This window comes from Globicephala melas, chromosome 2 (assembly GCF_963455315.2).
Source record: "Globicephala melas chromosome 2, mGloMel1.2, whole genome shotgun sequence".
Taxonomy (NCBI): Eukaryota; Metazoa; Chordata; class Mammalia; order Artiodactyla; family Delphinidae; genus Globicephala; species Globicephala melas.
In genome coordinates, this window is record NC_083315.2 from 66,514,388 (window position 1) to 66,526,821 (window position 12,434).

At 39.1% G+C, this 12,434-nt stretch overlaps 1 protein-coding gene across 2 annotated transcripts in view; it reads right to left on the minus strand.

The window, feature by feature from the left end:
* The window catches only part of MAP2K5 (mitogen-activated protein kinase kinase 5), a 263,415-nt gene that overhangs the window by 235,605 nt on the left and 15,376 nt on the right, over positions 1–12,434 (minus strand). For both annotated transcript variants that reach the window (XM_030875161.3, XM_060294075.2), the window contains exon 3: positions 7,941–8,008. In XM_030875161.3, the coding sequence (XP_030731021.1) occupies positions 7,941–8,008 (68 nt within the window). The remainder of the gene's footprint in view (positions 1–7,940; positions 8,009–12,434) is intronic.

The following is a 12,434-nucleotide window of genomic DNA, read 5'->3' on the forward strand; positions in this document are numbered from 1 at the left end:
TTTTGTACTCTCCTCAACTTCAGCCACTTCAAAGGTTTCAATTACCAGAGGAGTCACTGAGACTAATTAGGAGCTGATGAATCACAAACCTTTATTTCCAGCCCAGATTTCTCTCCTAAGATTCGGAACATACCCAACTAGTTGTCCAGAGGCCCCTCAAATTCAACAGGTCCCTACCTCTCCCACCCCTCCCTCCTGCCCTAGGCCTGTCTTCCACCACATGGGTTCACTAACCGGGTGAATGAGATCACCATGACCTAGCTTCCCAAACCAGTTATCTGGGAGTCGTCCAGACCATCTCTCTTTCCTTCTTCCCCACATCTCATCAATCACCAGTCTTATTAACTCTACATTTTCCCCACTTCTCAAATCCTCAAGCTAGGGCCCTCCATGATCTAGCCCACCTGCCTTCTCAACCTCATCTCATACCCTCCCCCCACTGTCCACGCCACACTAATCATGGGTAGCTCCTCCTGAATGCACCAGGCATCCTTTCACCTGGGCCTTTAAACACTGTTTTCTCTGCTCAAACACCCTTCCCAGTCCCCTTGTCCTCACCTACTCCACCTAGACACCACTCTCTCCAGCAAGCCTTCTCTGTCCCCAAAGCTAGATCAGGTGCTCCTTTTTTGTGCTCACAGAACACCTAATGCTTAGGCATGTGACAGCATTTATCACTATGCCTGGTAGCTCTGAGTCTTTCTCATCCTCCCACACCAAACACTGTTTCCTTTTTTGTTAACTTCCCTGACTGGAGCATGAGCTCCTTGAAAAAGTGAACTATATGTTCACTGCACCTCCACCAGCTAGCATAGGGCTTGGCCAGAGAGTTGCCATCCCATAAATATTTAATGTGTGAAAAACTGGCTGTATGAATAAGTGAGCAAATCAGTGAGTGATCACAGGTCCCAGCTCTACATAGCTGTATGACCTTGAGAAAGGAATACAATTTGTTTGTGCCTCAGTATTCTCGGCTGTAAAAATGAGAAAAATAGCTGCCTTGCTCACCTCATAAAGGTGTTAGGAAGATCAAAATCACAGAAGCTGGTATATGGAAACTTTTTTATAAAGTACTTGAAAAACATCTTAAAATAGGGCACAGGGCTACGAATCTCCCACTTCCAAGCAATAGTACATAGAAGAAAAATGGCCATAACGATAGGGTGACACAGAAACCACTAAACAAGAACACTGAAATGTTTAGACCAAGTACAGAGGCAGAATTTAACTGTTTATCAAGGCTGATTCAGTATCTCCTCCCCTTCCCTCAATTACTACAGTACTATAAATAATAAAATAAGTAAAAGGGTACTATAAGGAACATTGTCTGTTTCTCTTTCTGGAGGTTCATCAAGGGCATGGACCATGTCTTGTGCATTTTATTATCTCTTATGGCAGAGGTATTAACCTGGGGTCTATATGGGCCTGAGAGATCCTTGAAATTCCTGAACTTCTAGGTAAAATGTTGCACTGTGTGAATTTCCTGGGAAAAGAATAAACAACTTTCCTCACATTTTCAAAAAGCCCTGTGTCCCCCAAAATCTAAGAAACTACTGCTGTAGAATGCTTAGCACCATGCCTTACACATAATGGCTGCTCCACAGTGTTTAAGGGGAAGGAGGCAAATAGGAATTAATACAGACGTGGTGACTACGTACTCTCATTGGTTATAACTTATTCAGTGGCAAGTCTTACATATCAACTCACATCAAATCAGACTTATTTATTATTCTTCTATACATTTATAACAGAAGGGTTTCTTAAATCTCTCCTTAGCATGCTTTCTAACAGACAACATAAACAGTACAGTATGAGGAATATACTTATAAAGAATAAGCATGCTGGCTTTTCCCTACTAATGGTAAAATTTTCAAATTCTTGTTTTGTCAATATTGCAAGCATACCCTGTTATATGTAGCTCAGTCAGTAATTACAGCAATAATCAATAAACTAACCAACTATTTGCAGTCCATAGTTAACTTATTAGTTTTCCTAGTGAAGAACCCAACAATCTTAACTCTGTCAAATGGCTACAAATTCAATTACAACACTACTCAGATGTGCCATCAGTTATACCTCCTTTCAATTACTTCTCATACTTTACATTAGAGGCATCCCCTCTGTGATGCTGGCCTCTTAAGAAGCACACAACTGCTCCAACAGTCGAAAATAACATATGAAGCTAATCTATTCTGAATACCAAATTAATAACTGTATTTACTTACCTGGCTTCAGGTCCTCCCACTCCTCGATAACTCACTGCCCCTGCCTTGAGGTGACTACAGTGTGCGCATGCTCTTCCTTAAATGACTCTAGACCAAGGGTCCACATATGGTCATGGATTGATTCGATGATGAGAAAGAAAATCACAATGAAAAGTCTTCCAGTGAAAAGGTCAGCAGGAAACAACTCTGAGGCCTCTTTTATAGGTTAATGTTACTGTACTTACGTATTTACTAGTGATTTAAAAATGAAACAGTAAGTTGGCCAAGTTTGATGATAACACTATTTGTTTTGGACAGTAAAACTGTAAAGGATGTTAGGGAGCTCCAGATGGTCTTAAAAGAATGGAGGTTGGATAGTCAACAGCAGATGAAATTCAACTTGGCTAAGTTTAAGGTGACGTGCACTGGCAGAACGAGTTTAAATTTGTATTCAGCGATGGGTCCAAAACTAGTAGGTTCCTCTCAGCTGAAGCTTTCATAGTCATCACCATCACCATGGTTAGCTTGAGGCATTGTCTACACTGACCTTTCACCTGATTTCTAAGTTGTAGCAATTCTGCCATAGTTCCGAAGTAGGAGAAGTTTAAATAACTTCAGGGAACCTACAACTTAAATAAAACAGGACCAGCAGGCCATGCGGCCAGCAGGCCAAACGGAACATTCCCTTACAAATAAACTACTTTATTTAGCCAGTTCCAATAGTGTTCAATAAAGATTCAGCCTACTGCTCAAATGCTGTTAAAAAATAATTGAAAACGTAGTGAGGAATGAGTAAAGAACATATATGTAACAGAGAAACATATATTATGACAGAAACAAATTGTTTTGAAATTTCCAATTACCTCAATTTACACCTTTTTGGACATATTATATTCCTAGGTTGATAATTTACTGAATTCCTCTAACTTTACTGTATTATAGCAAATTTATATTCATCTTTCAGGTATACGTAGAAAATACCCCTCCTGTTTCCAGTAAAACTGGCCCTAAGAGAACAGGTTCATTAGGAGCTGCCAACAAGAGCCGAACACCTTGGTTATGCCCCACAGCAATCCTACTGCTAGAGGTCCATCATTCCCTCGCAGCCCATCTCTCTCCGGAAGAGAAGCCCCTACCACAGCCATCAAGAGGCTAATTGATGTCCCACATTTTTCTGCCCCCTCATGCCAGCTGCCTCAACATAGGACCCCAGAGGAATCAACCTGTAGTCCACACTGAGCCCTCCACAGAGACGGAGCTGAACTGGGAGCACAGCCATGTTAATGACAAAATATTAGTGGTTCAAAGCACCCAGAATGCCCTGATGCCACCTGGCTGAGGTCTGCTTGTGCTGTCTCTACGTTTGCTTCCATGAGCTGCATAATAAACTGACACAAATTTCAGTCTGCTTCTGCTTCTTGCTAGCAAAGATGTCCCAAGATATTTCACAAGAGGGGCTAAATAAGGGGCTACTACATTCTTATCACTATTTCAAGGGCATCCATATGACCCAGACAACACAGAGAAGAGAGTTAAAATAATCTGCCTCTGAAAAAAAAGTTTCATTCTTTGACTAGGATGAGAAAACAGAACAAAAACTTTACTTACAGCTTAGAGCATGTCACTATTTGAGTAAAAAAAAAAAAAAAATGAATAATTTCCACAACTATTTATTTATTTCATTCCGTTTTCCTGTCTCACTCTTTTCACTGTTTCTCCACCCTGCCAGGAGAGTATCGAGTATTATCACTTGTTTAGATGGATCACGTTGAATTAGGGGACTAACCACTCACTGAAGACCGAGATGACTATGCCACATACAAATTTAAGTTCAAAGTAGGACCAACTTAATATGGAGCATGTTTAAAAGCACCACGCAGAAAATGAGGTTCCAATCTCTGCTCTTTAAAGAAAACTTTCTAATAGCAAAGGCCCTGAGGCTACTGAATGTTCAACAACTAAGTGGGCAACAAATTCTGTGGTAAAATTCAGCCTTGTAGGAAGGACAAAATCTTGAAAACTTCAAAAGCCCACAAAGTATTTGTCTGTATTCCTTTTCAAACTCAGGTACACTAACATTCTAGTAAATAGCATTATTTTTTGCTACCAGGAAAACAGTAGTATTTGCAAAGCTTCTTTGGCAGGATCTCAATAAATGCCAAAACAAAAACATCACTTAAAACCACCAGGAGAGAAGACTGGACGTCCAAGACGTAGGTCTGTGTCCAGGCCTTCCCATTCATTAGCAATGTGACCTCAAATGAATCTGAGCTCGTTGAGCCTCAGATTCCTTATCTGTAAAATGAGACAGCTGGACAAGACCTCTAATGTTCCCTTCCAACTCTCCTTGAGCAACTATGATTTTTGAGGCAGTCTCCAAGTTATGCATGCTAGGATAAAGCCAATCATATCCCAATTTACAAGGTGCTACAGAGGTCAAAAAGTATTTTCCCTCATGGTACCCAACATCTAACAAGGTACACTACCGTCAAGTATACCAAAGGGAATGCTTACACTCCAATGAAACACAAGGTCCCTGCCATAATGGGAGGCATTACAGTTAAACTCATCCCATACTCTTCCAGCAATGTGGAGAAACCGTATAAAGAGAGAGAACCGGCAAAATGAAGAAACGTATTCTTATTAATACTGTGCTCTACTCATATAAGCCTCTCAGTATTGAGAGAACTAGGTGTAATAAATCCTTTACTAGCCACAGGATTTAGCAGAAACAAATAGGAGTCCATTTACAAAAGCAAGATGTACTGCTGAGTTTCTTGATGAAAGGTCACCTAAAAGCAGAGGTTAACATAAAAATAACCTCCTCCTATAACTGGGTCTCAGTGATAAATAAAGCTTATGATGAATCAATAAATAAGGCCCAGCACTGCTGTGCTTGATGCTATAAGGAAATGAGGCCAGCACTACCAGACAACAATTACAAAAAGATGGAAGGAGAAAAGCAGTATACTATTCAGTCTTTCTGGAAAATGAGAGGAGAAGACAAGAACAACAAAAAAATTTAAACTACTTCAAGGGAATATTTAACAGAATCCTTTAAATAATTAGCAATGATCAGGTATTTAGTTTTCAGGATATGTAGCTTGGCTGTATTTTTTTCCTAGTAAAGCACTTCAAATTCTAATTAAAAAAATACTTTATGGAGAAATTAAAAAGATACAATAGCGTCAGAGGACAAGCCATGATCCCAGAAGTAGAATATTCTAACACTGTAACTTACAAGAAACTACATTATAAAAACAGATTGTTGATTAACACAAACTCATAACAAAACGCAGAGAGCGATCACAATGGTGCTGTAATAACACTTGGCTGCTGAATTCTCTCAATACATTAAATATCTACCTGAAGACCAAATTACTTTATATTTTCTTAAAAGACAATTTATTATAGATTTGTTTTCCTCTCATTATCTCTTAAAAATATATCTAATGAAGAAAAGAATACAACTTCTAAATAACTTACATAAAATGGTACTAATGTGTGACAACAGACTTTGGTTTACTATGTTGGTTATTATTTAACAGCACACAACAACCTATTGTCGTGACAAATCCTTACCACAATGAGACAGTCCATGTGTCACATGTATCAAAATCCACTGTATGCCATTATTATGGCACACATAAAATTAACAGCTTAAGGCTGCTAGCAATTTAAATAATTGATAAGTTTTCAATTAAAAAGGCAACATTTTCAGGTCTAATACAAAAATCTATTTAAATTACTGATAAAAACTTATGCTTCTGTTGGCCCAAAGCCATAAAATGCTTAAATCCAAGGGGAAAAAAAAAAAGTAATTCTGCAAGTATCAACTCAGACACTGTAGTTTTTTTAAAAGAATGTGTAAAGGATTTATGGTAAAAGTATGCCTAGTTTTGCTTTCCCCATATGGTTTTTAAAGAAATACTAAGGTGACTACAAATTTATTGAATTCCACATGAAAAACATAGCTTTTTTTTTTTTTTTAACAGTAAATACGTGGTCATCTGTCAGTATCTTCCCTATCCCACCACCCAAATCCTGGAATCAAAATTTTTCAGAGCCAAACTGAACCTAAAAAATAAAGGCCAGGGCTTCCCTGGTGGCACAGTGGTTGAGAGTCCGCCTGCCGATGCAGGGGACACGGGTTCGTGCCCCGGTCCGGGAAGATCCCACATGCCGCGCAGCGGCTGGGCCCGTGAGCCATGGCCGCTGAGCCTGCGCGTCCGGAGCCTGTGCTCCGCAACGGGAGAGGCCACAACAGTGAGAGGCCCGCGTACCGCAAAACAATAAACAAATAAAATAAAAATAAGCATGTCACATTCTCAGGAGAGTTAGCCAATCTATTATTACTGTGCTAGACCTTTCAGCAGACAATCCTACTCTGCCTTTCAAGGTACTGATGAGCCCTGCTCTAAATTCTCAGGGCACAAAGACTCTCAAATAAGTTAATGAGAAGTAAATGGGAAATTGACTTTTCCTACTCTGTGCTCGTCTGAAAGCAACGCTCTGTTAATCATGCCATCCTTCTTGTTCTCTTTCCTCCTACCCTAAATTAAAACTATTGGCGGAAACCCATACAGATATTTCACAGTTTTCATCACGACGAAAAAATATCCTGGTTAAAGTTGAGGTCTATCAAAAACCTACAACCTAACCACTGGCTGAGATCAGAGTCTCACTGAAAAGCAAGGGCCCTGATTCCATCATTTCCACCATAATACCACTTTGCATTTGTATAGAACTTTTAACTTTTCAAAGGGCTTTCACATCTATTATCCCATTTGGTCATTACAATGACCCTGTGCAGTAGAAAGGACAAGTATTATTATCCACAAGTGACAGATGAGGCAACTACAGCACAGAAAGGTTAAGTGTTTTGCCTAAGGCCAGGAAGCCAGAGGAGAGCAGTGGTCTCCTTGCTTCCAGTCCAATGCTTTTTTCGCCAGACCACTAGAGAAGGTTTCGTACACAGACTGCAAACTCAGAAAAAATAAAATAAAATGAACAAGAGAAAATAAAATAAAAATAAGAGAAAAGAACAAATCAGGGCTCAGGGAAGCTATGTCTCTTCATTGTCACTGAATTATTCAAGCTTAGTATTAAAGTTTTAGAAATGTATCCTTTTTTCCTGTTTATCTACTTCAGTCCTGAGACAAATGTTAATGCAAATCTTCACTGAAATTTGAAACACAAAAGAAAAGTCATTTTGGGATATATTCAAATCACTTAGATTCAGTAAGTAACCCTGCAGTTCATTTTGGGGTGGGGTGGTTAGTGCATAAAATAACTGAGAGTACACCTTAAATCATGTATCCATATTAAGCCTGCAGCTACATTATAACTATGGTCTGTTTGTAAGGGTGAAAGAGATCTCCAGTTGAAAGTAGATTTTGAAAAATTTTTTAGAGCCCAGGGGTTCGTTTTTAATGAGCCGTTACTTTAAGTACTGCATAAAAAATACAGGAAATTGATAGTCCATTTAGTCTGCACCATACCTAATGCAAAAGTCATTAAGATGCATTATTCTTAATGTTCATGATATGATCAGTAAGTGTCTTTTGAAAAGAATGCCCTTAACTTTCACGTAAGGAAATCTTTAAAAATATTATATATTATACAGAAAAATGTTATAGCAACTGTGATTTACTTTTATATCTTCACTATTCCAAGAAACAGCATCCTCAATTACATTAACATTTAAAAAATAGTCTTCATTTGTAATATACTTACATATGACAGCATTGCCTTCATTTCTTCATCACTTCTCACTGTAATTCGATCACCATCTTCATCTTCATCTGTTTAAAAAGCAATATAATACAAGTGATAAGATTTGCATTTTTTAATGTACAAAACTATGTTATCTGGGAACATAATACAACTGGTTTGTACACTTGATATCCAAATCCTCAACACCATATCTTGTGGATGTTAAGGTTTTTGGTTCATGGTTTTGTTTTTTAGTTTAGAATACAACCAGAATCTCAATAAAGAACTAAAAATTTTAGGAACAGTTGAAAATTAAAATATTGCTCATGTCATTCAAGACATGTATCTAAGTTAAAGTAAATATAGGGACTTCCCTGGCGGTCCAGTGGTTAAGACTCCATGCTTCCACTGCAGGGGGCACAGGTTCAATCCCTGGTAGGGAAAGTAAAATCCCCCATGCTGCACGTGTGGCCAAATAAATAAATAAATAGAAATTTAAAAAATAAAGTCAATATAACTGGAGTACGACTGAACAGGTTTGGTTTGGAGAAATTTAAAATCCAAAGAAAGGCCAGTTTTATTTAACTATTAGTACTTTTTCCTTTCCCACACGGCACCCCATCCCTCTATTTCTCCATTCTTCCTCTCTCCCAGGCAACCTGTCATGTCATAATAGTATAATAAAAATGGCTAACATTTACTGAACACTACCGTACACAAGGCACTGTGATTTATGCTCCATACCCCCTTAAAAGCCTCACAATGATTCTATGATGTGGACAACATGACTTGATTACTATCATTCCCTTTTTACAGAACTGAGAGCCTAGTATAAGGTTAACTTGCAAAGCAACTCTAATACAGTTCTCCTCATAACCCACCTGATCTTGTAGCTCTCTATTTCTGAACTGTTTCAATTGTACTGGGTACTCTCTGACCATAGTAAGCTTCAAATGGTGATTCGTGCTATTGTTGAATAATTTAATGGTCTTAAAACTAGAGGATACAGACTTCCCTGGTGGCGCAGTGGTTAAGAATCCGCCTGCCAATGCAGGGGTCACGGGGTCAATCCCTGGTCCAGGAAGATCCCACATGCCGCAGAGCAACTAAGCCCATGCGCCACAACTACTGAGCCTGCGCTGTAGAGCCTGTGAGCCACAACTACTGAAGCCCACATGCCTAGAGCTCGTGCTCCGCAGCAAGAGAAGCCACCGCAAGGAGAAGCCCACGCACCGCAACGAAGAGTAGCCCCCGCTCACTGCAACTAGAGAAAGCCTGTGGGCAGCAACGAAGACCCAACTCAACCAAAACTAAATAAATTAATTAAATTAATTTCTTAAAAACACTGGAGGATAATAAGACTTCACAAAACACTTAACCAGAATGGATATATTTCAGTAAGTGGATCACCGAAGCAGCCACATCTAGAAACAATGTACTTACTTCATTGATTCTTCTCTTATTTAAAATAGTTTTGAAATATGTCTTCAGAACTGTTTTAATAACCTGAAGATAAACCAAGTGAAAATATCAGATCTGATTTTCAGCCCAAAATGGAACTGGCCATCTGATTACTCGCTCATCTATACCATCTGCCAGGCAGGACCCAGAATGACTTTTGGCTATTTCTAAATATTTACTTAGCTACTTCATCCTTCTAAAGATTAAGATCTGTCAACAGGATAACAGCATATGTGGTAGACTTTAAATGTACAGTTGAAAGAAAAATGCTATGAACCTTTTGAGCAATGGCAGCATTGCTGGAAGACGTACACAGCCTCCCAGGGGGACAACTTGGAAGGCGCAGGCTCTCTCTCATTTGGATGCCTCAGCTCTGGTGCACTTGTTAAACTGAGTTATTATTTTTTTGGTCACTCTTGGGCATCTAATTGCTGATTTGGTCAGATGCAGAGAACCTGATCCCAGGCCTGGGGAATAAGACAAATCTCTCACCATAAAGAGAATAAGCTAGCATGACACGCTCTGGGGACTCTTACTGAGAATACTGGGGGAGTTCAGTTCAGCACCTGGATCTTAGCCCACCACACCTCAGCAGGCCCTCCCTCCTGTCCAGCCGCAGTTCTTAAGATATCCCCATTTGGTGACCACACCATGGGAACCCTAGAAGGGAGCCTGTATTCTCCCTAATTAGCCTATTTCAGAGCAAAATGCTACCTTCTTTTTCTCTCCCACAGCCAATAGCAATCTGACATCATGAGGGAAAGCAGCACTTGAGCCTGTCCTGCTCAGTGACCAAGCCAACAGCTCTCACTGGGGTTTTCTCTCCAAAGTAATTGTTCCTGGATCCTAGATACAGGTTCACTCCTGCAGAGTTTCCCAACTCGATGTAAATCAGTATCATGAAGACACACTGTCTGAATATCTACATAGCTAGGAGCTGTCACAGTCACCACTGGTATTACCTACCAAGAGCTGCCTATTTTCAGTATAAAAGGCACACAATGGTCATTATCAGTAACAAAGAAGGCACATTCCTAGGGAGGTTACATATATAAAGGACTACAGAGAAATCTAGCATTTTCCTTCCCTCTTTTTTTTTTTTTAAAGCTACAGACTCTATAGAGCCAAACTGGGAGAGAAATGCCATTCTAATTTTGGAAACAGAGGGAGTTTCTATAGAGGTTCCAGAAACTAGTATTTTCAAGGTTAAGTCAAAAAGCTGTCATACAAATGCAGGAAACAAAGGGGAAAAAACAGACATTGTATAAAGGAATATAATGTTACATATGACCACACATGAAAGCACTTTACATTTTTTGTTTTAAAACCAAGTCAAATTCTCAATTTGGATGTGTACTAAAATGATTCGTTCTATGAAGTCCTGAACTTGATAAAATTTCCAGTCTGAACAAAGTAGCTTTTTGTAAATCTCATTTCTACACTAGAGCTAGCTACAGAGATGGTGGCTACAAAGGGACAGATTATATTCGAATTTCAACATACACAAGATCTCAATAAGGTATTGTTCACATGGAATGAGGAAGTGCTTGGAGTTCAATAAAATAGGTGAAAACCCTTTTTATAATTTGTAAAGAGAAGGCACAGATTCCAGAAAAATCATTTAAATCACACCTCTCTAAATCAGTAACAAGAACAACAACAAAAAGAATTCTCTAAGCTCTCAAAGTCAGGGCTTGAACCTTTAAGGCTACTTAAAACTAAAGATTCTCAAATTCTAAAATTCTATGAAATCTCTGAGGGATTATTTCAGTTACCGGAAATAATCTGGTAACTGTGAGGGAAGTCAGTTAGCAGACTAATCCCTTACATAGCAGTTCCATAGAAAGCAGCTATGAAACACTAAAGGGCACTTTGCTTTAAGTGGACAGAAAACTGAGGACAAAAGGCCAAAATAGCTTTTGATGCAAACCTAAAGTGCTGGAGCTGTCCCATAAGGAGACAAGGTGAGTGAAAGAGGCATTCTAACAAAGCCTGAAGATAAAATCAGGTTTATATGACACAGTGATTAATAGTTTTATGGATTAATAAGAGCCTCCATTTTATGTAGGTACTGCTCTCCTTTACAGATTGCTCTTTCGAGGACTGTCTGCTTCATTCTTTAATATCTGTAATTAGTAGTTTTAATGAAGACTCCTCGTTCTTGTCAGAAAGGAGACTGAGTTGGAAAAGTAATTACACATAAGAGAAGACTAATGATTCTGGCCCAGAGGCAAAATCCAAGCTATCAGATGCCCTCATGGCAACCCAAGAGCAAACCATTGGCCTTGACATTTAAAATGAGAATACACTTCTCTCTAAATACAAGGAATTCCAAGGAAGACATACAAATGGCCAACAGGTACAAGAAAAGGTGCTCCACATCTCTAATCATCAGGAAAATGCAAATGAAAACCCACAATGAGGTATCACCTCACACCTGTTACATAGCTATCATCAAGAAGACAAGAGAGAACAGTGTTGGTGAGGATGTGGAGAAATGAAAACACTGTGTGCAGTAGGTGGGAATGTAAATTGCTACAACCACCATGGAAAACAGTATGTGATTCCTCAAAAAATTAAAACTACAACTACCATATGATCCAGCAATCGTACTTCTAAGTCTACATCCAAAGGAATTGAAATCAGAATCTAACAGAGATATCTGCACTCCAATATTCATTGCATCATTATTCACAATAGCCAAGATATGTAAACAACTCGTGTCCATCAATGATGAATGGATAAAGAAGATGTGCACACACACCCACCCAGGCGCGCACACACACACACCAAGGAATATTATTCAGCCATGAAAAAGATGGAATCCTTCCATTTGTGACAACACGGATGAACCTTGAGGGCATTATGCTAAGTGAAAAAAAGAGAAAGACAAATACTGTATGACAGCACTTATATGTGGAATCTAAAAAACCCAAACTCAGGGTTACCAGGGGCTGGAGGGTGGGGAAACGGGGAGATATTTGTCAAAGGGTATAAACTTCCAGTTACAAGATTAACAAAGTCTGGGGATCTAATGTACAGCATGGTGATTAT